The 25,997-nt window shown below is 44.3% G+C and overlaps 1 protein-coding gene across 6 annotated transcripts in view; it reads left to right on the top strand.

Moving 5' to 3' along the window:
* The window catches only part of LOC134210902 (protein windpipe), a 194,500-nt gene extending 176,510 nt beyond the window's left edge, over positions 1-17,990 (top strand). For all 6 annotated transcript variants that reach the window (XM_062687335.1, XM_062687331.1, XM_062687334.1 and 3 more), the window contains exon 3: positions 14,603-17,990. In XM_062687335.1, coding sequence (XP_062543319.1) covers positions 14,645-16,735 — 2,091 coding nt within the window. In that variant the 5' untranslated portion in view covers positions 14,603-14,644 and the 3' untranslated portion in view covers positions 16,736-17,990. The remainder of the gene's footprint in view (positions 1-14,602) is intronic.
* The last annotated feature ends 8,007 nt before the right edge of the window (positions 17,991-25,997 follow it).

Genomic DNA, 25,997 nt, shown 5'->3' with positions numbered 1-25,997 from the left:
ACGCATGCCGTCGACTAGCACCAATTGCAAGGTAGTTCGTGAAGCAATACCAAGTAGGTTTTATGGGCGAACGCCATTCGCCAAGTATTGCAGAAATGCCGCGAATACAACGTGCCCACACATCATCTATTTATCGACTTCAAAGCCGCATATGATACAATCGATCGGGACCAGCTATGGCAGCTAATGCACGAAAACGGATTTCCGGATAAACTGATACGGTTAATCAAGGCGACGATGGATCGGGTGATGTGCGTAGTTCGAGTTTCAGGGGCATTCTCGAGCCCCTTCGAAACGCGTAGAGGGTTACGGCAAGGTGATGGTCTTTCGTGTCTGCTATTCAACATCGCTTTGGAGGGAGTAATACGAAAGGCAAGGATTGACATGACTGGTACGATTTTCACGAAGTCCGTCCAGTTTTTATCATGGCACGTAACTTTGAGAGGATGGAGGAAGCCTACATCAGACTGAAAAGCGAAGCTAAACGGATTGGACTAGTCATCAACACGTCGAAGACGAAGTACATGATAGGAAGAGGCTCAAGAGAGGTCAATGTAAGCCAACCACCACGAGTTTCTATCGGTGATGACGAAATCGAGGTGGTTGAAGAATTCGTGTACTTGGGCTCACTGGTGACCGCCGATAACGATACCAGCAGAGAAATTCGGAAGCGCATAGTGGCTGGAAATCATACGAGTAAGACGCTCCGCTCGAATAGAGTTCGCCGCCGTACCAAACTGACTATCTACAAAACGCTTAATAGACCGGTAGTTCTCTACGGACACGAGACCTGGACGATGCTCGTGGAGGACCAACGCGCACTGGGATTTTTCGAAAGGAAAGTGTTGCGTACCATCTATGGTGGGGTGCAGATGGCGGACGGTACGTGGAGTAGGCGAATGAACCACGAGTTGCATCAGCTGTTGGGAGAACCATCCATCGTTCACACCGCGAAAATCGTACGACTGCGGTGGGCCGGGCACGTAGCCAGAATGTCGGACAGTAATGCGGTGAAAATGGTTCTCGACAACGATCCGACGGGAACAAGAAGGCGAGGTGCACAGCGGGCAAGGTGGATCGATCAGGTGGAAGACGATTTGCGGACCCTCCGCAGACTGCGTGGTTGGCGAAGTGCAGCCTTGGACCGAGCTGAATGGAGAAGACTTTTATGTGCAGCACAGGCCACTTCGGCCTTAGTCTGATAATAAAAACAGTTGCTCCGTCTCTTCACGGTCTCGATCTTCCTGCTGGCGCTTTTTCCTCCGGAATCGAGTTTTGTCTGTTTCACACCTGTTTATATCGTGCCTCGTTCGCCCTCGTGCGGTGTTGCAGCAATCTCGCCTATGCTGCATTCTTCTCTTCCTCTAACTGCTCAAATTCGCCGTCATACCAATCGTTTCTCTGATCCGGGGCACCGTGCCAAGTGCAGCGGTTGCGGTGCTACCAATGGCGGATCGAATATCTCTCCAGCCATCTTCAAGAGACGCTGCGCCTAGCTGCTCTTCCGTTGGGAGTGCCACTTCCAGCTGCTGCGCGTATTCTTGGGCTAGTCTACCGTCTCGTAGCCGCCCGATATTAAGCCGCGGGTCCGAGTTTTGAGCGCAGGCATACTGCAACGAGGTAGTGGTCGGATTCAATATTCGCACTGCGGTAAGTGCGGACGTTCGTGATGTCGGAGAAGAATTTACCGTCGATTAGAACGTGGTCGATTTGGTTTTCCGTTTTTTGGTTAGGTGATCTTTATGTGGATATTTTTGCGGGGAAAGAAAGTGCTTCGTACTACAATTCCGCGGGAGGCTGTGAAGTTTATGCATCGTTGGCCGTTGTCATTCGATACGGTGTGCAGACTATTCATTTCCTCCCTTCCTACCTTTGCATTCATGTCACCGATGACGATTTTGACGTCCCGCAGTGGGCATCCATCGTATGTCTGCTCCAGCTGTGCGTAGAACGCTTCTTTCTTGTCGTCGGGTCTCCCTTCGTGTGGGCAGTGCACGTTGATGATGCTATAGTTGAAGAAACGGCCTTTTATCCTCAGCTTGTACATCCTTGCGTTGATTGGCTGCCACCCAATCACACGATGGCGCATCTTACCCAGCACTATGAAGCCGGTTCCCAGCTCGTTGGTGGTGCCAACAGCTTTGGTAGAAGGTAGCTGCTCGATGCCCGCTTTTCCACACTTTCTTACCTGTCCAGCAAATCTCCTGCAGCGCCACTACGTCTAAGTTATTATTATTATTTAATCAGACTAAGGCCGAAGTGGCCTGTGCGGTATATAAAAGTCTTCTCCATTCGGCTCGGTCCATGGCTACACGTCGCCAACCACGCAGTCTACGGAGGGTCCGCAAGTCATCTTCCACCTGATCGATCCACCTTGCCCGCTGCGCACCTCGCCTTCTTGTGCCCGTCGGATCGTTGTCGAGAACCATTTTCACCGGGTTACTGTCCGACATTCTGGCTACGTGCCCGGCCCATCGCAGTCGTCCGATTTTCGCGGTGTGAACGATGGATGGTTCTCCCAACAGCTGATGCAATTCGTGGTTCATTCGCCTCCTCCACGTACCGTCCGCCATCTGCACCCCACCATAGATGGTACGCAGCACTTTCCTTTCGAAAACTCCAAGTGCGCGTTGGTCCTCCACGAGCATCGTCCAGGTCTCGTGTCCGTAGAGGACTACCGGTCTAATTAGCGTTTTGTAGATTGTCAGTTTGGTACGGCGGCGAACTCTATTCGATCGGAGCGTCTTGCGGAGTCCAAAGTACGTACGATTTCCAGCCACTATGCGTCTCCGAATTTCTCTGCTGGTGTCATTTTCGGCAGTCACCAGTGAGCCCAAGTACACAAATTCTTCTACCACCTCGATTTCGTCACCACCGATGCAAACTCGCGGTGGGTGGCTCACATTGTCTTCTCTTGAACCTCTTCCTATCATGTACTTCGTCTTCGACGTGTTGATGACTAGTCCGATCCGCTTAGCTTCCCTCTTCAGTCTGATGTAGGCTTCCTCCATCTTCTCAAAGTTACGTGCCATAATATCGATGTCGTCGGCGAAACCAAATAGCTGGACGGACTTATTGAAAATTGTACCACTCGTGTTAATCCCTGCTCTTCGTATTACCCCTTCCAAAGCGATGTTGAATAGCAAACACGAAAGACCATCACCTTGCCGTAACCCTCTGCGGGTTTCGAAGGGACTCGAGAATGCCCCTGAAACTCGAACTACGCACACCACCCGATCAATCGTCGCTTTGATCAACCGTGTCAGTTTATCCGGAAAACCGTGTTCGTGCATTAGCTGCCATAGCTGGTCCCGATCGATTGTATCATATGCGGCTTTGAAGTCGATGAATAGATGATGTGTGGGCACGTTGTATTCGCGGCATTTCTGCAGTACTTGGCGAATGGCGAACACCTGGTCCGTGGTGGAGCGTTCGCCCATAAAACCCGCCTGGTACTGCCCCACGAACTCCCTTGCAGTTGGTGCTAGTCGACGGCATAAAATTTGAGAGAGTACCTTGTAGGCGGCGTTCAGCAATGTGATTGCGCGGTAGTTGCTACAATCCAGCTTATCACCCTTTTGTAGATGGGACACACGACACCTTCCATCCACTCCTGCGGCAAAACTTCCTCCTCCCAAATCTTGGTAATGACCCAGTGCAGCGCTCTAGCCAGTGCCTCACCACCGTGTTTAAATAGCTCTCCTGGTAGTTGGTCAACCCCAGGGGCTTTGTTGTTCTTCAGCCGGCCAATCTCCTCCTGGATTTCCTGGAGATCCGGAGCCGGTAGAATTATGTCCTGCGCGCGTTCTCCCAGGTCCATCACCATACCGCCATCTTCGACTGCCACATCGCCATTCAGGTGTTCTTCGTAGTGCTGCCGCCACCTTTGGATCACCTCACGCTCGTTCGTAAGAAGGTTCCCGTTTATGTCCTTACACATATCAGGCTGTGGCACGTGGCCCTTACGTGAACGGTTTAACTCCTCATAGAGTTTTCGTGTGTTATTAGCGCGTTACAGTTGCTCCGTCTCTACACGGTCTTGTTGCTGGCGCTTTTCCTCCGGAAAATCGAGTTTTGTCTCCTCCGTGCCAGTTTATATCGTGCCTCGTTCGCCCTCGTGCGGTATTGCAGCAATCTCGCCCATGCTGCATTCTTCTCTTCCACTAACTGCTCACATTCGCCGTCATACCAGTCGTTTCTCTGATCCGGGGCACCGTGCCAAGTGCAGCGGTTGCGGTGCTACCAATGGCGGATCGAATATCTCTCCAGCCATCTTCAAGAGACGCTGCGCCTAGCTGCTCTTCCGTTGGAAGTGCCACTTCCAGCTGCTGCGCGTATTCTTGGGCTAGTCTACCATCTTGTAGCCGCCCAATGTTAAGCCGCGGCGTCCGACTTCGACGCGCGTTGTACACCGTCGAGAGTTTTGAGCGCAGGCATACTGCAACGAGGTAGTGGTCGGATTCAATATTCGCACTGCGGTAAGTGCGGACGTTCGTGATGTCGGAGAAGAATTTACCGTCGATTAGAACGTGGTCGATTTGGTTTTCCGTTTCTTGGTTAGGTGATCTCCATGTGGCCTTGTGGATATTTTTGCGGGGAAAGAAGGTGCTTCGGACTACCATTCCGCGGGAGGCTGCGAAGTTTATGCATCGTTGGCCGTTGTCATTCGATACGGTGTGCAGACTATCCGGTCCGATGACCGGTCTATTCATTTCCTTCCTACCTGTGCGTTCATGTCACTGATGACGATTTTGACGTCCCGCAGTGGGCATCCATCGTATGTCTGCTCCAGCTGTGCGTAGAACGCTTCTTTCTCGTCGTCGGGTCTCCCTTCGTGTGGGCAGTGCACGTTGATGATGCTATAGTTGAAGAAACGGCCTTTAATCCTCAGCTTGCACATCCTTGCGTTGATTGGCTGCCACCCAATCACGCGTTGGCGCATCTTACCCAGCACTATGAAGCCGGTTCCCAGCCCGTTGGTGGTGCCACAGCTTTGGTAGAAGGTAGCCGCTCGATGCCCGATTTTCCACACTTTCTGTCCTGTCCAGCAAATCTCCTGCAGCGCCACGACGTCGAAGTTGCGGGGATGTAATTCATCGTAGATCATCCTGTCGCAACCTGCGAAACCTAGCGACTTGCAATTCCATGTTCCAAGCTTCCAATCGTGATCCTGTATTTGTCGCCTAGGTCTTTGCCGATTATATCGAGTCGCATTATCTCTTATATTGTTCGTAATGATTGGTTTTCTAGGCGGCTTATTGGGCCAGCGCAAACCTCCTGTCTCGTCGGAGGGCCGTCGTGTCAGGGCTGTTTAGCGTCCCACCTAACACCAGGACTTGGGCTTGTGAAGTGTTGAGCGGCACACGGTCGCTTTGGTGGGGCCTACTTGCGGATACATGCAGCTTTTTATAGAGGTTTAACAGGGCCCACTGTCAAACCCCACCACATCCTAGGCAAGCCCCACAACTCGCAGATGGCCTGGGGAGGGTTCGTCAAGCCCTTGGACATAGTCCCTGCTGCCCCCACTACGTCGAAGTTGCCGGGATGTAATTCATGGTAGATTGTCCTGTCGCAAACTGCGAAACCTAGTGACTTGCAGTTCCATGTTCCAAGCTTCCAATCGTCCAATTCGTCGCCTGGTCTTTGCCGATTATTTCGAGTCGCATTATCTCTTATATTGTTCGTAATTTTTGGTTTTACAGGCGGCTTATTGGGCCTGCGCAAACCTCCGGTTTTGTCGGAGGGCCGTCGTGTCAGGGCTGTTTAGCGTCCCACCTAACACCAGGACTTGGGCTTGTGCGCTTTGAGCGGCACACGGTCGCTTTGGCGGAGCCTACTTGCGGATACATGCAGCTTTTTATAGAGGTTTAACAGGGCCCACTGTCAAACCACATCCTAGGCAGGCGCCACAACTCGCAGATAGCCTGGGGAGGGATCGTCAAGCCCCTGGACGCAGTCCCTGCTGCCCCCTGATGCGGATCGATACACCTATGCCTGGCGTATTGTAGAGCTCCATAATCGTCGGTCTTGGGCGATGTTCCTCCAGTTCCCCCGAACGTTTAGGGTCCCCAGGTCCGATTCCATAGTCTTGTCTGTCAACAAATTCCCCTCCCAAGACGAATCAATCAGTGAGAAAATGTTGAAAATCTGTCCAACCGTTTGTGAGTTATAATGCCTCAAAGGAAAAGCAAACTCATTTTTATGTATATAGATTACCAAACCAAAATGATCCTGAAAAACCTGAAAACCTGGAAAAAAGCACAGACAATTTGGTGATTTCAACAATCGCCACTGGCGAAACTCCTTTGATTGTTTTGAGAACTGAACACTCCTACGCTGCCGCTAACCGCAAGTCGAGCACATCTGTATATGGGCCCCCATATACAGATGTGCTCGACTTGCGGTTAGTGGCAGTACGTCGCCGTCAAAGACATTTCTGAATCGGCGAGCCGCCGCACTGTGGCGGAAAGCCGGACAAAACCTCAAAACATTTTTTCGTGATTTTCGTGAAGCCCATATTTTTTTAATTTAACATATATATGTATTTCTTATTTCCAAATTTTTTTGATTGTAGCTTGTAAATTAAATTTTTGGTGTCTTGTTGAAGTTCATTCCGTAAAGTGTCTCCCGAACAAATATGTATGTGAAAATGAAATTTGGCTAAACTTTTTTTGGAAAGATTCGAAAAGATCGGGTATTATTTTTTTTTTTATAAGGTTTACTGGCGGGACACTGAATAGAGTAGAAACCTCTGCACCAGGCCTTTGATGATACCGTAGGATAATTCCTTTCGAAGCAGTTTGCCAGACGTACACGGAACATGTCGTCCAAGAAGACGCTGTTGCAACTGAATCAGAGGGAATTACGTTCATAAATAGTCAGAGAGGTCTCATGCTAACTAACATCGTAATAGTATAAAATAATTTTTGTCATTTTCTTGTCAGTCAAATTATTTAGCCAATTTGTATGGTATTTAGACATCTATTGTCATTGTACGCGCTCAAAATCGACCGAAGCAGTTTATCCGACTCACATGGAACATGTTGCCCAATGCTTCATCGTAAAAACTGAGCCGGAAGTTTTTTTTTTATCAAATATAAGGAAGTGTTCAATCCGCGATTTATAAAAATGACAAGCTAATAACTTTTGAAGCAGTTTTCCAGCCGTACAAGGATCATGTCGTCCATTAAGACACTGTTGAACTGGCTCAAAAGACACTATATGTACAGCTTTAATAGATATTCTCTCCCATTATCTCATTCTTAATTACTAGTTTATTTGTGGACGCAGTAGCGCCCCTGGCAAGTGTTTTTTTATATAAACGGTTTATGTGTTATTCAACGTCTGTTGTCTGTGATTTTTTTCATTAAATGCTGTGTCTTGTTGTCTAAGGTTATCACTGGTTTTGTTTTCTGCATCTGATAGTAAAACAGTAGTGTAAAGCAGTAGTGATAGTGTCAAATATTTTATTTTTGTGAGAATTTCCCTGCATGCTGCGTCTGATTGGCTAGTCACCGGACAGACAAACAGGGCTATTATATTTATGATATAGATTGATGTGTACGATGTCATTTTTGTCTTTATGGTCAGAAGGTATGAAGTATGCGTTCCTCGAATTACTTTGTTTACCTAAGTTATTGGTTCTTCATGGTTTTCGTTCTGTGTCAATACTATCAAACACAATGTAAGTTATGTCTTGTAAAAAGTGGAAACTGTTCGTGCATTTAGTCTATTTTACTGTTATTCCTTTGTCAAGGTAGTCTAAGACTATTATTATGTTCTAAGGCTGTGAACCATTCCACCGACTCGTCCAACTCTTAATCAAAATTTGACACTTCGATGGTTATTTTCCCATCGTGGTTAAAATTTTACTCCCAAACCGACCCATTTTATTTTTGGCAGATTGATAGTTATTCGGATCGAAATGGATTTGGCGCCAATTTTCTCGCGAACACTATCGAACTGTCAAATCTAACCATGCTCCGGAGCAGGGTTATCTTTAACCACGGCGAAACAACCATCGAACCGTCAAACTCCAACCAAAAACCAAACGAATCGGTGGAATGGTTCACAGCCTAAGAAGTAGCTTAATCGTTTCTAAACTGTCAATGTCTATAATGTACTAATGATCAGCTATGAGTCAGTTATAGGATTCACTTTTCGGTGGCAAAGTAAAGCTTCATTACGCCTATTCCCTACTATGAGTAAAAATTATCGAGAATGAAGCCGTCATAAGATTGTTCATATACCATCATTATAATGTGTGGTATTTTTTATTATGGTTCTTCGAAGTGAGACATAACAAAATAAGACTGGCACCACGTTCCTAGTTTGAAAAAAACTTCTACTCAGTGAATCCAGTAGTCATTCCCCTACGAATGTCTTGAATACATTGTGTATCCATAAATGCCTAGCTAACTAAGTGTAAGCGTGGCTACGATTCATCGTCACAGGGAACGCATCAGAAAAGTATTGCCGAAAAGAAGAGAACTCACATCATTATCACTGATGAAAAAGGCCTCTGCCTGACTGCACTACCATTCAAGGCTCCAAGACACGATGTCCGTTGGATTACATGCATATGCCGTAAATTAGTGCGTCAATGCCAGATATGTAACGCGGCACCAAACAAAAATAGTCAACATGTGATACCACCACGACAGGATATGTCTTTGGTTGCCATATCAGTGCTAATGGCGTAAGCCGACCCACCGCGGCAAGGTAACATATCCGAGGGGAAGGTGATTCGAAAAGATCGGGTATTATGTATTAAAATCTATTTGTTTGTCTACTTTCCGGTGGTTAGTGTGGTGAATTGCGCATAGCTGCGCCAAAGCGGGAAATTGACTGGTGCAATGTTACAATGAGGACGTTGTCTTTATTCTAGATCCTAGGGCCTGGGCTTGTGGAAGCCCTTGGATAACATAAAGTATGTCGGATAACCATTTTAACCTCAAAATGAATTCAACGTTTCAAAATTACTCTGTGGTGAAGTTTTGAACGCAACCTGAGGTTCTGTCCGGGATTTGTATGAGGGCCCGCCACTGTGCGCCGTTTAAAATTTGTCACGCCATTTTCCACGCCGATCCAAATTTGGAAGAGGTCCGCAGATTCAGTTCTTTCTCCGTTGAATTTTGAATGTTTTGTGACAATGACGAAGACGTCCTATCCAATCCAGCGCTTATTAGGCCAAGAATTACAATAGCAAACAAACTGAAACAATCTCTCTAAAGCTTTGGCACCAGTAGCCAGCTGGCTTATCCTTAATGATTCACTCTTTTTGGCTTGCTTATTGTTCACTTCAGGCGAATGCTAACTCGGGAAATCGGCTTCCTTTCAATGCAGCTTCTTCAGAACACGCTAGTTCACTTGGATGCGGCGAGCTTGCGGATCACTTTTATTAAATCTAGGCAAACAGTCACTCAAGACATAAAAATTCAAGGAAGTTTTTTTTGTATCCTTTTTACTTAACAACCTACTTCGATCTTCACAAGGCAGAAAGGCCAGTTTGCTGAAAATATCATTTGGCCATACGGGTGGAGTTTTTTGACCATATTATCCGTTCAGCAAACGGTCATATGCTCCGTTCGACCAAATGGCCCTTTCTGTCAAACGACCATTTCAGCCATACGGCATTTTAGGCCTGATGACCTGTTTGGCTAAACGACTATTTCGGCCAAACGTCCTGTCAAGGCAAACGGATTTTTTGGCCATAATTAATTATCAGTTCGGCCAACAAGCGAATACCGTTCGCTAATTGAGACGTTTTGACAGGCCTTCCTTGTTGTTTATGATTTGCATTGAATATCTCAGTTTCGACACTATTTTAACGCTCTTAATTCAGTTGACGATTCGAAGGGACCTGGTCCAGATCAGATTCCACCATCGCTCATATAGAACTGTGCAGCCTCGCTGGCTGTCCCCGCCCTGGTAATATTCAAACGATCACTAGCGGATGGCGTGTTCCCTGATGCCTAGAAGCTCACATCAATTATACCAATTTTCAAATCCGGCAACATACATAGCGTGGAAAATTATCGACCTATTTCGATCCTAAACTGTTTGGCCAAAGTATTCGATAAGCTGTTGCATGATAAGCCTTATCCAGCCGTTAAATCCGTTATATCCGAATTTCAGCATTCATGCGAAAGCGCTCGACGCTCTCTAACTTGATCAGCTTCACCAATAGTGTATTGGATGCATCGAGAAGCTGAAACAAAGTATATGCTGTGCACATTGACTTCTAGAAGGCATTTGATGGAGTTTCGCATGATCTTATTATTTTGAAACTAAACCGTCTTGGTATACCGTCGTGAAACGTCAACTGTATTAATTCGAATGTAAGCCAATGCCACCAAATGCAGAATCATAACTTCTTCCCGTGTTCAATCACCAATCAGATTTGAATATTCGATAGACCAGTTACCGTTAATGAGTGTTAACTCCAAAAAAAGAATCTTGGGCTTACCTTGGACAGTAAGCTTCGGTTCAACGAGCACATCTCCAAGACAATCTCTAAAGCCAACACTAGGTTTGGCTTTCTGGGCCGCAACTCTGCACATTTCAATGATGTTTATGCTTTGAAAATACTTTATTTCTCATCCGTCCGAAGCATTCTTGAGTACGGAGTTCAAATTTGGGCCCTTTACCATGCGACTAATGCATCAGCATCACGCATAGAAACGTTTCGTCAGATTCGAATTACGACGGCTGCCATGGAGCAATCCCGATAACCTGTTTCCGTATGAGCACAGATGTGCACTCATTGGTTTGCAAACACTCTCCAAACGCCTAACGTATTTAAAACGACTTTTAATTTTTGACATGATCCGTGACAACATTGACTGCAGTAGCGAGCTCCGGGAAAGCCGCTGATAATGCAATCCCCAATGAATTATTGGCAGTGGCTGATTTTCTACTCGCCGCTGCCACATCCAGGCGCTATAGTATATGCGCAAAATAGCCAGCATGAGTTAACCGCCAGAAATTTGTATGGCGAAAGACATCTAACGCGGTTTTCTCAAAATTAGGAACTTTTAATGAAAAACTATTTGGTACCGGTTATGAAGGATGGTGTCCGCTACTACGCCTACCAAATATTTTTTCGATTAGGGTGCTTAATTTTGAGAAATCGAACCTTAGATGCCTTTCGCCATACTGATTTCAGAAAGTTAACTCCTAGTGTGCCGCTGTAAGCACGCTCAAAGCAGTCGATTCATTGCTTTGGATTCCAGTACACCGCACTGCTTACTGTTACAACAAGCCTCTTGACAGATGTTGTAGATTGTTTAACGATGTATGTGATATGTTTGATTTTAATGTTAGTAAACTTGCCTTCAAATATAGAATCAAGATACTTAAGTCTGTGTAGTTTTGAACCAAAGATGAAATAAATAAATAAAAAAGGTCAAAAAGCATCGATCCCGCCGAACAAGAAAACAAAACGCAACTTGATTTTGATATCACATTTTGACTTCTTAATTTGGTTTCGCCCCAATTAGCGAACTTTTAACTAAAAAGCGCACTAATTAAAAAAAAAACCAACTGGCAAACTTTCACTGTAACCGTTTGGCCTAAACCATGGCCTAAATGTTCATTTTGGCCAAATGATATCCTCTTCTTTAGGCTTAACGTGTTATCCGGCCAAATAGCTTTCCGCCGAATGATTTCCGGCCATTCCTCCTTTCGTTTATTTCAATAATTTTAGTGAAATTTCCGAAGAATTTCTTATGGACAATGCAAGTGTTTTCCCGAATGAATTCGAAGAAATATTTTTTTTTCTTTCTTTATTAAGGAGACTTTCAGCCCGAGGCTGGCTCGTCTCCGGATATACGAAGAAATATCTTTAAAACTATTTCGTGCTATTTCTTTGAAATATCGATTAATGTTACGTGATTTTTTTTTTATTTTCGCAGAAATTCAGAAAAAAATTGTACGCATTTTGAAGAATACTCAAAAGAAATTCTTTGAAACTTTACATGGATGTTCTGAAAATTTTCCTGTAGAAATTAGGTACAATTACCTTTAAAAATTCTAAAAACATGATTTTTTTTTGAAAGACTTAGTAAATTTTCTAATGTGTTCAGAATGGTGCAGATTTTCTAATTTTTTTAATAATAATAATAATTAAATGTTCAAGCCGATTCACGCTGTCGGCTAAAATTGTTTTTGGCGTAACGACGAAAACGCCGCCGTCGCCGACCAAAATTCTGACGAACACCGTCGCCGTCAACATATTTTTCTCCTTATTTTTTGTGCAAACTCCATAAAAATCTCAAATGATAGCCGATTTGATCCCCAAGAAAATGTATGGAAAAAGTGAAAGAGTAAAATCTATATTTTCGTTTTAAGAAACAAACCTCTTTGGACAAATATATCGTGGGATATCCATGAATCCAGTAACTGAGGATATCCTACAATAAATATGCGTACATGAATTGAGTTGATTTCTGTTTGCCTTTTTCGATCAAAATGTCATAAAGTTAGTCAAAGAGGCGCTTGGTGCGGTTTCGTAGAACCCCGAGAATTTGAACTGTCATAAGCTATCCTAACACGATTCTGATTATAGAACAACAGAACTTATTTCCTATATCTATTATTCAATGATAATAATGCCAGAAAAAACTGTTTCCTAATGATGACTTTCCACATTCGCATAGCATAAAAGCAAACTTCTAGGTTGACTCATATCCAACAGAGGTGACCCTGACAAATGCGAGTTATCAATGAAAAGAAACCTCCAGGCATATCAGAAGCCTATGCGTGATGCTGACTTCGTTCGACTATGATTCCAATTCCGTTGAAATGATTTGGGATTGACAGAAAAAAAAGAACAGCTTCAAAGATAATTATTCGTCCAATCGTGCCTAATTATTAGTGAAGGACACTATAACTACCGACAAACACTTATAATAGTTTACAGATTCCTGTTTATCCGTAATCAGTAATCCGCCATCTTGTGTGGTCATTGATTGTAAGAGGATGGATGCCGTGTCAGATTCGTGCGGAATCTCATTGAGTTGTCGCTGACTAGACTTCAGGAAATCCCAATCGCTCACACCAAATCACAAATAGCTTTTTACGAGTTGAAAGTGTCCACAGTCTGCGCGGCTTCGTGTAAAACATGCCTGCGGCTGGTACGTTTGCCATTCAGATAATTTATGGCTTTTTACCAAACAAGGTCCATTATCCACCAGGAATTCTTCATTACGGCACGGCGTTGTCAGCCGGAGTCGGAACAGCTTTGCGGTTTATCAATTCATCACCGAACCGCACGGACGAGACGACGTGTTCGGCAAATTTCCCACAGTTAAATGTTGAATAGTGAGAGGCTGCCTACCTACTTATTTCCCGAATCGACGGCAAATGCACATGTCATGCTGCATGTTGTTGGTCGAAGGTGGTCGAATATACGGGAAGCACAGTGGAACGATTTGTTGTAGCCATGCTTGCTTGCGAAAAAGATGAGGGAAACAGAGACTTTTATCTAAACCTCGGTTTTGAAACACATTTTCAAAAAGATCGTCTGCGGTGCGAATTTTATTGCTATCTTGTTTTCAAAGTAAGCAACGATCTACAATGAGGTGGTGGCGACATGCATGGGCTCGTCAAACGAAGGTTTTACCAGTCAATAAATGACTGAATGATTATGCCGGTGAACATCACATTATCGTGGATGGATGAATGGATGGATGGAGGAAAATGACCAAATCAGACTGACATTCGATTAGCAATTGTGAAGCATGTTTCAATACATTTGCCACCGGTGCTGACGGTGAGCTTATCGTGATGAAATTGAATAAATTCCCTTTGATGTTAGACGGTTAGGACTCATGCGCAAAATATGTCGTGTTTTTAATATGGAGTAACAATTTCTCTTCATGAGTTATCACTTTTTACAAAGTTATCTTCTCCAGCAGCGTGACTCAGAGATGCAATTATTGGGAACGAGCTTGAAATACTGATGCGTGCTTTTGCCCACAAAGAGTTTCAAGACGTTGTGACCTTTTTGGTTTCGCCCAAGCTATCCAAAAGCATAAAAGAACATCATTTCAAAGTATGGCTTTGTTAGCAATTATGATTCTATAATTGGACAAATTGTGCTCTTAATACAAACGTCAGAAGATTATTTGCATGCTAAACAATATTCTGTTAAAGTTACAGAAAGCATGATTTCTGAACACCATATCAATCTTCTATATAATAAAAATGAAATGGTCTGTGTTCGTATCCGCATAACTCGAAAACGGCTGGATGGATTTTCTTCATTCCTTCAGCACATATGTTCGTTATCGTTTCCGACGGGTTTATATGATATTTCCTCATGAAAAACCATTGCTAAAGTCGAGTAAATAGTAAAAGACTAAAATTAAGATCCGTATGGGAATCTTGCTAGGGCTGTTCACAACGCGCATTTTCGCCTACTATGCAGGACATCGTCTGCCGGGTCTACTAGTAATAAAATAAAACTTGCCAAGCTCACCTCTCCCCTGTTTTAAATCTGTTAACAGATTTTGAACCCAATTGGTGTTAATCATCCTATATCATATTGTAGACATTTCAGTTGTTCTAATTGAATTTCCTATTTCCTATATCTTTCCAGATCCAGTGCCTCCAATACCTTGCCGTTGCCCAACTCAACTAAATGATGACGTCGTCCGGAGTGGCGTCGTCGTCGGCGACAACGACTACCAACCGCCGCCATCTGCCCCAGTTGGCACTGGTGGCCCTACTCGTATTGCTCAATGCCGTCGCGGCTACAAACACATCAGCCTACATCTGTCCCAAGGGCTGTGAATGCAACAACGCCAGCATCGCTTGCTCCAGCGCATCCGGGCTGCGCAGTATCGACAAAAGTTTACCCATCAAGCGGCTGGTCCTGTCCGGGTTAGAGCTGAAAAAGATACCGGCCCACTTGGAAAACATCCGAAACATCACCGAGTTGGATCTGTCCGACAACCAACTGGCTGAGGTAAATCACCTGGGCAAGCGGATACGGCGTCTCAATCTGAGCCAGAATCGAATCACGTCCGGAAAGCTGTCGAAGATCCCACTGTACGTGGAATCGCTGAATTTGTCGCACAATGATATCACTTACCTGCCGCTGTATTTGATGAAACTAAAGAAGCTGCGATCCATTGAGCTGGCGGACAATCCGATAAACTGCACCTGCGAAACGTTGCACATTCGAAACTGGCTGACAACCAGGCACGTGTGGTCTGATCAGCATATCAAATGCAATGCCCCGCAAGAGTTCAAGGGTAGACCGTGGCTACAGGTGAAGCAATCGGATGTTTGCAATGAAGCTAGAAGAGACGGTGGCTACAATTGGGATGACTATGAGGATGAAAACGATTTGATGCTGGGAGATCAAGCAGATTTGAACGACGACGAGGAAGAGGATGATGATGATTTCAAAAAAGAATACTTCCCTGTCGGAGAGAAGCTAAAATCGCAAGATCCTCCGATGGACATACAAAATGACGAGGAGTTGGAGGATGCTTCCGGCAGTGGACCATCGGACATTGGAGAAGAGGAAAAGGCTGAGGCAAGAAAAGTAGCTGATTTGTCTTCGACAGTTGAGGGATCTGGTGCTGAAAGTGACGACAGTGTTCGAGTTGGCCAGGTCCAAAATGCAGTGGAAAGCGAAGATGATGATGGCAGTGGTAGTGGAGCTGGTGCTTTCCTCACTGGATTACGGGCGATTGGAGCTGAAGATTCTTCCGAAAAACCGACTGACACTGATTTAGAAGACAGTACCAGTGAAGAAAAACCCATAACTCCCCCAGATGGATTGGGCATCTTTGGCAAAGGGCTTGATGACGATTCAACTTCATCACCAGCTACGGAGTCTACGGAAGGGGTTATGCCTGTTAATGTAAATGTGTTTGCGGATGTCAGCAAAGGCACCTCCGGAGGTACAGACGGCCCAACTGAAGAGCAGAAATCAAACATCTCCGAATCACCTACTCGCGCTGATACTGATAGCCAAGGAACATATATTCTATTGGCAATTCTTGGAATTATTCTTATTAGCTTGATTCTTGTGGTTATGTGCAAGCGGAAGCCAAGTTCCAGAAACCGTCGTGGTAAAGCAGACCTTGAAGCCGCCAGAGGACGCGAAATGCTGGACATGGACAAGAATTTGTTGGGCAAACCTGTGGAGAAGAATGGCCATAGCATACCGGAGCAAACACCTCTGATAAATGATAAATCTGATTATCAAAAGGTTTTCAGTGATAAACCCAACAATTATCCTCCAGCAAAACCAGAAAGGACTTCCTTAGATAAGCCCGCCATGGAATCATTCAAACCAGTTCCTGCTGACAGAAACAAGAGCAAAGAAAGCTTGTACGAAAATGTGCCTCCGAATAACAACAATAATACGGTTCCGCTCCAGAACGGAAACGGACCCGTAGGAAACGGTGACCTACCCGGAGTTCATCAACCCAATCACAATGTGCCATCTCAAGCCGATGAAGAGTTCCTACCGCCAAATGGCAATCCTAACCAACTTCAGCCAGAGCCCATTGAGTCGCCCAAATCCAAACGATACAGTCCCATCTACGTGCCCACGTCACCAAAGTCCGATCGCTACAGCCCGGTGTACTCGCCGGAAACCGGACGCGTCAAAATCAAACTAACCGAAACTCCGAAACCAAAAACTCCTATCTTGGTCACGCGAAGTCGATCGAGAGCCGGAGATTACATAACGACAACCGACCAGAAGTTCTGATCCACGCTGAACAGCGAAGGACAGACAGACAGACGTCACAGACCTTGGTACACCTTGCTGCGGATTTTGCTGCGGCCTTCCTAACGAATCCGGGACGTCATGAGACCGATGACGTCCGTCTAGGCACTGCTAATCCGCACAGACGGTGACCCGAGCTTGTTTTTAGATCGACATTGAACATTTGTTATCGGTGAGGTTGCCAAACCGATAAGAGTATATCGAGTCAGAAATTTGTATAGATAAGCATCCGTTGAGAATTGAGTTTCCTACGTTCAACGTTTAGTAACCTGTCATGTGCGCTCAAAACAGTAATCGCTTAGGAAGAGATTTTCAGGAATTATAGTAAACGAAACATAAATTTAGGAAAGCGGCATGAAAAGGAAATATTTTGCAATAAGATTCTTCGTGGTTGCAATCGTGATGAAGGAAAAGTTTATGCTATAGATCGTTTAAATAATCAGTCATCATCAGTGTGCACAAAACGTTTTAACTTTTAAAAATGATGGGTTATTCATGTAGTAATAATGAGTCAATCTAAACACACATGGACTTCTCGACAGAATCGTTAAAGCATAAATTATTAGGAAAACTAAAAACAAATGTGATAGTTAAACACACCCATTCATAAAAACACAAAATCATTCAGCCATGTGGAAGAACAACCAGAAGAACAAAGTAAATCATAGCATTCAGAAACGTTCCTGAAGAATCCTCTCCTTCCTTCTTGCACCATTGTGAACCTTAGTTTTCAGTCGGTCGCTCTTAGAATGTAAATATTAACGTGCAAATTGTTGAATTATGTGACCCCTTTCTTCCCCAGTTGAGAATTATGTTCCCTATTACTGCACTGTGACGACTAAAGATGCCAATAAATTATTAGACTAAAATCATAGTTACGTAAAATAATTTCCTTACGACATTGAATAGATGTGTGCTAAGTCCATTTGAAAGAGAATTTTGTCTGCGTATGACCTTTTCAAAAGAATAGAAAAATAAAGCCAAATTTGTAAACACGAAATATGGATTCACAAATCTGACATTGATAATCAGAAGATGCTGCCTTATGTGGAATTCAACAACCCCATCACCCGGTGCGAAATGGAACCGTGGGAACGTTCAGCTTGCAATCAAAATGTGTGTCACGAATGAACATGTTTGTTAAGTTTAAGTAATTTAACGAAAGAGAGGATAGTGAAGAAATACTATTGTATATGTATTTTAAATAAATTATATTAGAATTTAACACTGTCGTGAACGAACGATGAGTTAATGTTTTGTTTGATAATATCCGAATGCAGTTAGTAACAAATTCGAAAAAAATATTTTTTACACAAAATATAACGAATACTGATATGGCTTATGATACATTTGAAGGTATTCTAATATGTGTCCCAGGTTCCAGTGTACTAAAAACTGGCCGCCATGCTTCTGAATTCGTTCAGATGCTTCGCAAATTCTCCCCCGATACGATTATGAAATTATGAAAAGACTATGTTGGTACGAATAACATGAGCAATGAGCATGAGCATGACCGTCCATTTCGTAGTTTCTACTCCGTGATTGACCAGAACAGTCTCAATTGCACAGGGAACCAATGGATGGAAGCGTGGGATTTGTTCTCCAACCTCAATGTGCACAGTCCGAGAGCTCTAGTATTTTTTAAATGGTCGATAACGGCGCTGGCCACGTCCTCACCACGAGGAATTGATGCTGCAATCACTCTTCTCTGCAAGACGAGAACACCTCTGTACTCGCCACGAGATCATGTAGATTTTTTGTATTTGGAATCTGGATTTCGGTTCTATGGCACAAGTTCGTCTAGGTCAGCGGTTCTCAACTTTTTTCTTTACTGGTACCCCTTCGAACTTTTTTATTTATTGAGGTACCCCCTATTTTTTTCGCTGTAAATAAAAATAAGCGTAGCTCTCAAGATATATACAAAACGGACCTGAGCTCTCCGAGCTGCTTGAAAGTAGACTTTCGAGCCTCTTGAAAGAAGACTTCCGAGCCTTTTAAAAGGTGGCTTTCGAGTCTCTCAAAAGATGGCTTTCGAGCCTCTTAAAAGAAGGCGTCTGAGTATCTTTAAAGGAGGCTTCCAAGTCTCTTGTAGGGACTCCCAAGCCACCTAAAATAAACCTCTTGAAAGTAGGCTTCCGAGCGTTTTGAAAGAAAGTCTACCAGCCTCTTGAAAGGAGACTTCTGAGCCTCTTAAAAAGTGGCCTCCGGGGTTTCCGAGCCTTTTGAAAGAAGGCTTGCAAGTCTGTTAAAAGGAGGCTCCCAAGGCTCTTGAAAGGGGGCTCCCAAGCCTCTTGAAAAAAGATTCCCAAGTCTCTGAAAAGAAGTCTTCCAAACCTCTAGCAACAAAACTACTCAGCTTTCCAGAAAAAGGCCTTCATGTCTCTCAAATGGAGGCTAGTAATTAGAGGGTGGTATACTCCAATTCAATGAAGCTACGTGTTTTTTTTTCGCTCATTTTGAATTCTAACAGCTACCTGCCTGAGCTGGTCAAGTTTTTGGTATGATTAGAAGATGAAAACGGTATGGAATCACATTTCCAGTTCCAGCAATTGCTAGAACATGAGAAATATATGGAAAGATGCGATGTAGAAGGAATGGATCGGGCCTGGGATTGAACCCACGACGTCTTGCGTATGAGGCGGAAGCCATATGACCATCAAGTCCGGTGATAAAATCCTAGATTGCCACCCGACAGACTTCAAGGAGATTTCTCATGAATCCTAAACCATCTTCTTCTTCTTCTTATTGGCATTACATCCCCACACTGGGACAGAGCCGCCTCGCAGCGTTCATTAGGCACTTCCACAGTTATTAACTGCGAGGTTTCTACGCCAGGTTACCATTTTTGCATTCGTATATCATGAGGCTAGCACGATGATACTTTTTATGCCCAGGGAAGTCGAGACAATTTCCAATCTGAAAATTGCCTAGACCGGCACCGGGAATCGAACCCAGCCACCCTCAGCATGGTCTTGCTTTGTAGCCGCTCGTCTTACCGCACGGCTAAGGAGAAATCCTGAACCATAAAACTGGCATATCTAAGACTGGTTTATGTCCGAAAATTTCAAACATTTTTTGGAAAATTGAATGAGTTACAAAATATCAAAAAAAGGTTGGGGACGAAAAAGTTAATGAATGACCGGAGAAATGTAACAAGAAACTATCGCAGGAATCCTTGGAAAAATTCTCGTAGTGGGGCTTGGATTAAGTTCTGCAAAAATTCCCGGAGAATTTCAAAATTTATTTTTGGAAATTCTAGATAAATTTGCCATAAATTGTCAATGAGTTTCCGCAATATTTACTAACTGGCTCTTGGAAATTTTTTGAAGGAATTTTTGAGGAAATTGCCTAAAAATACATAAACACAGAAACTCTAAGAGACTTTCATCAAGAATTTTCAGAGAAAAATTCCACAGGCAATCCAGAGGAAATTCTTCTGAAAAATCTGTTCCACGATAGGGGGAATTTTAAAATCAAATCTCAGAGTAATATCAGTAGAAATCTCTCAAGAATGATTTGCAACAATAGACCTTTTCCGTCAAAATTTTATCTCGTTTCATTGTCTTAGTTTCAGTCTTTGATTTATTTAAGGTCAGCTTTCTCAATTTCTCTGGAATATCCTTGAATGATTGATGCTTGCATATCGCTGAAAATATTAACCTATCCCGTGATTATTTTATTATTCGCTCAATTGTATCTTTAGCATTGGTAAATTTTCTCAAAGAATCTCTAACTGTTTTGAAAATCGAAAACAAAACATGAAAAAGTGTTGGAAGTGTAAACCGGCCTTAAGACAGCACTTTTCAATGTTTTGTTTTAATCTTCGGAAACAGTTAGAGGCTTAAAAAATATGTTTTCTTTGGGAAAGTTGTCCTCAAATAAGCTAAAGATACGATTGAACGAAAAAAAAGCTATGACGGAAAATGCAAACTCGTGGTGGGTGGCTCACATTGTCTTCTCTTGAACCTCTTCGTATCATGGGTATGATGGGCCTATCGAATGGGTTTGATGAATAGAACTCGAAAATCGATGTCCGTTGCCATTTTGAAATCCAAGTTATGAGTAGAACTCGAAAATCGATTTCCGACGTAATTTTGACGCAATTTTGACACCCATAATGCAAGGTTTCAGGTCAAACGATTGTTAAATATTGTCGCCATCTAGATTTTCGGGCCAATATATTGGATTTCAAAATTGAGTCGGATATCGATTTTCGAGTTTTACTGATCGAGCCCGATCGTTAGACACCTATATCGCAAGGTTTTGCATCAAATAATTGGTACATATGGCCGCCATCTTGAATTTCGGTTCACCATCTCGGATTTTAAAAATGGCATCGGACATCGATTTTCGACTTCTACTCATCAAACCCTATCGATAGACCCCCATATTGCATGGTTTCTCGTCCAATAATTGGCCCACATGGCCACCATCTTGAATTTCTGTCCGCCATCTTGGATTTCAAAATGGCGTCCGACTTCAATTCTCGAGTTCTACTTATCAAATCCGATCGATAGACACCCATATTGCAGGATTTCACGTCAAATAGTTGGTCCATATGGCCACTATCTTGAATTTCGGTCCGCCATCTTGGATTTCAAAATGGCATCGGACATCGATTTACGAGCTCTACTCATCGAACCCGATCGATAGACACCCATATTGCATGGTTTCACGTCAAATAATCGGTCCATATGGCCACCATCTTGAATTTCTGTCCGCCATCTTGGATTTCAAATTGGCGTCGGACATTGATTTTCGAGTTCTACTCATCAAACCCGATCGATAGACACCCATATTGCATGGTTTCACATCAAATAATTGGTCAATATGGCCGCCATCTTGAATTTCGGTCCGCCATCTTGGATTTCAAAATGGCATCGGACATCGATTTACGAGCTCTACTCATCGAACCCGATCGATAGACACCCATATTGCATGGTTTCACGTCAAATAATTGATCTATATGGTCGCCATATTGAATTTCGGTCCGCCATCTTGGATTCCAAAATGGCATAGGCCATCGATTTTCGAGTTCTACTCATCAAACCCGATCGATAGACACCCATATTGCATACTTTCAGGTCAAATAATTGGTCCATATTGCCGCCATCTTGAATTTCTGTCCGCCATCTTGGATTTCAAAATGGCGTCTGACATCGATTTTTACGGTCTATACAATAATATATGTAATTATATTTGGGTAGCTTCATATTTTCATATTAATTTTTAATTCCGGGAAACTTATCATAGACTTATAGCACGTTTGATAGGAGACTCAACTGTACTTACGAACTTACTGGCGCACCGCGGTGTACGGTGTGGCTCACCGCGGTGTATTCTACACCGAGACACCGCGGTGTTCAGCTCGATCTCCCCGGTGATTTTTTGACACCGCACGGTGCACGGTGCTGCATGCACCGTACACCGAAAATCACCGGGGAGAATGACATCCCTGGCTGCCATAGCTGGTCCCGATCGATTGTATCATATGCGGCTTTGAAGTCGATGAATAGATGATGCGTGGGCACGTTGTATTCGCGGCATTTCTGCAATACTTGGCGATTGGCGAACACCTGGTCCTTGGTGGAGCGTTCGCCCATAAAACCCGTCTGGTACTGCCCCATAAACTCTCTTGCAGTTTGTGTAAGTCGGCCGCATTAAATTTGGGAGAGTACCTTGAAGGTGGCGTTCAGCCATGTGATTGCGCGGTAGTTGCTACAATCCAGCTTATTGCCGTTTTTGTAAATGGGACACACGACACCTTCCATCCACTCCTGCGGCAAAGCTTTCTCCTCCCAAATCTCGGTGATGACCCTGTACAGCGTTTAGCCAGTGCCTCACCACCGTGTTTAAATAGCTCTCCTGGTAGTTAGTTAACTCCAGGGGCTTTGTTGTTCTTCAGCCGGCCGATCTCTTCCTGGATTTCCTGGAGATCTAGAGCCGGAAATCGTATGTCCTGCGCGCGTTCTCCCAGGTTCATCACCATACCCAAGCAACACCTCTTGTTTCTCAGTGAGTAACAACAACTGTGGTGTGATTTACTAAAGGTCTGACTTATGCACAACGCGTCGTATTTGGAACTCCTTTGTGACACAAAAAGCGCAAGAGGTGGAGCCTATTTGCAACATCTTGCAGCTACAATGAAAATAAAAACACAAAAACCAACCGGGAATCGAACCATGGACCTTGAGATTTGCAACCTTCTACTATAACCATCACACCAACAATTCTATTTGGAGATTCCGCTACAAGTGCACTACATAAACAACAAAGTCATTTGTAACTTCATTGTACCTTATACGGAACATGCATGGGACTGTCAAAAATAAAATACTGCTCAGCTGAGCTCAAAGTGTTTTGCAACATATCAGAAACATTGTCGTAACAGCAATGAACCGAAGTGTTATTTATTCTGCAACTTATCTGTTTTGTTTCTGATATGAAACACATCGAATTGAAAACCATCCAAGAAGTCAGATGGGTAGAATATTGCGACGCCATTTAAACAGAAATGAAACATTGTGATTTTCTGAAACTGGGAAGTGGCTTTAGTGTGACTCGATGTATTGCCAGTGTCTTCAATGCAATTTATTAGGAACAAACACCTATTTGAAAGATGTTGCGCGTGCTGCTTGGGTACCGCCATCTTCGTCTGCCACATCGCCATTCAGGTGTTCTTCGTAGTGCTGCCGCCACCTTTGAATTACTTCACGCTTGTTCGTAAGAAGGTTCCCGTTTATGTTCTTACACATATCAGGCTGCGGAACGTTGCCTCCACGTGAACGGTTCATCTTCTCATAGAACTTTCGTGTGTTATTCGTGCGGTACAGTTGATTCGTCTCTTCACGGACTCGATCCTCCTGCTGGCGCTTTTGCCAAGTGTAGCGGTTGCGGTGCTACCAATGGCGGATCGAATATCTCTCCAGGCATCTTCAAGAGACGTTGCGCCTAGCTGCTCTTCCGTTGGGAGTGCCACTTCCAGCTGCTGCCCATATCCTAGGTCTAGTTTACCGATTTGTAGCCGCCCATTGTTGAGCCGCGGCTTTCGACTTCGACGCATGTTGTACACCGTTTTGAGCGCATGCATACTGCAACGAGGTAGTGGTCGGATTCCATATTCGCACTGCGGTAAGTGCGGACATTCGTGATATCGGAGACGAATTTACCTTCGATTAGAACGTGGTCGAATTGGTTTTCCGTTTCTTGGTTGGGTGATCTCCATGTGGCCTTGTGGATATTTTTGCGGGGAAAGAAGATGCTTCGGACTACCATTCCGCGGAAGGCTGCAAAGTTTATGCAACGTTGGTCGTTATCATTCGATACGGTGTGCAGACTATCTGGTCCGATGACCGGTCTCAAGGATGTTATCCTTCATTTAGTAATTTACCTTCGATCATTAAGTAGTTTGTCAAGAACTCATTCCAAAAGCTGAATTCCAGAATGTGTTGTATGGTGGACTTCTAATGCGAAGGTTTTTCTAGAACTATGCCTAATGGTTCATTGTTTGAATTTCATTAGTAACGGAGCTATAGCTATAGTTTCAGTTACTTAGACTAAATGATAACAAAATTCCAATCAATTAGTTTAAGTTACTGCAACTAGCGCTATAACTCCGTTATTAGTTGAATTCTAACAACGAACCATTAGGCTGAGTTGTAGAAAAACCTTCACACTAGAAGTCCACTAAGCAACACATTTTGAATTTCAGCCTGTGGAATGAGTTATTGACAAACTACTAAATGATCGAACGCCAATTACTAAATGATCGATAACATCCTTGCGTGTTAGGTCTGTTTAGCGTCCCACCTAACACCAGGACTTGGGCTTGGGCGCTTTGAGCGGCACACTGACGCTTTGGCGGAGCCTACTTGCGGACACATTCATTCATTCATTTCATTTATTTAGTCTACATCTAAACAGATAACACTGAATCAACAATTTGACGCCACAATACACGGTTCGAGGCCGCATCTCTCCATCCTCGAATACGCCCCACGCTCGCCAAGTCGTTCTGCACCTGGTCTGCCCATCTCGCTCGCTGCGCTCCACGTCGTCTCGTACCTGCCGGATCGGAAGCGAACACCATCTTTGCAGGGTTGCTGTCCGGCATTCTTGCAACATGCCCTGCCCATCGTACCCTTTCGGCTTTAGCTACCTTCTGGATACTGGGTTCGCCGTAGAGCTGGGCGAGCTCATGGTTCATTCTTCTTCGCCACACACCGTCTTCTTGTACACCGCCAAAGATGGTCCTAAGCACCCGTCTCTCGAATACTCCGAGTGCTTGCAAGTCCTCCTCGAGCATTGTCCATGTTTCATGTCCGTAGAGGACTACCGGTCTTATTAACGTCTTGTACATGACACATTTGGTGCGGTGGCGAATCTTTTTCGACCGCAGTTTCTTCTGGAGCCCGTAGTAGGCCCGACTTCCACAGATGATGCGCCTTCGTATTTCACGACTAACGTTGTTGTCAGCCGTTAGCAAGGATCCGAGGTAGACGAATTCCTCGACCACCTCGAAGGTATCCCCGTCTATCGTAACACTGCTTCCCAGGCGGACCCTGTCGCGCTCGGATCCACCCACAAGCATGTACTTTGTCTTTGACGCATTCACCACCAGTCCAACTTTTGTTGCTTCACGTTTCAGGCGGGTGTACAGTTCTGCCACCTTTGCAAATGTTCGGCCGACAATGTCCATGTCATCCGCGAAGCAAATAAATTGACTGGATCTGTTGAAAATCGTACCCCGGCTGTTACACCCGGCTCTCCGCATGACACCTTCTAGCGCAATGTTGAACAACAGGCACGAAAGTCCATCATCTTGTCTTAGTCCCGGCGCGATTCGAACGAACTGGAGTGTTCGCCCGAAATCTGCACACAGTTTTGCACACCATCCACCGTTGCTTTGATCAGTCTGGTAAGCTTCCCAGGGAAGCTGTTCTCGTCCATAATTTTCCATAGCTCTACGCGGTCTATACTGTCGTATGCCGCCTTGAAATCAACGAACAGATGGTGCGTTGGGACCTGGTATTCACGGCATTTTTGAAGGATTTGCCGTACAGTAAAGATCTGGTCCGTTGTCGAGCGGCCGTCAACGAAGCCGGCTTGATAACTTCCCACGAACTCGTTCACTAATGGTGACAGACGACGGAAGATGATCTGGGATATCACTTTGTAGGCGGCATTAAGGATGTTGATCGCTCGAAAGTTCTCACACTCCAGTTTGTCGCCTTTCTTGTAGATG

This window comes from Armigeres subalbatus, chromosome 2, assembly GCF_024139115.2.
Source record: "Armigeres subalbatus isolate Guangzhou_Male chromosome 2, GZ_Asu_2, whole genome shotgun sequence".
NCBI classification, from domain to species: Eukaryota; Metazoa; Arthropoda; class Insecta; order Diptera; family Culicidae; genus Armigeres; species Armigeres subalbatus.
This window is presented reverse-complemented; position numbering and strand designations above follow the sequence as displayed.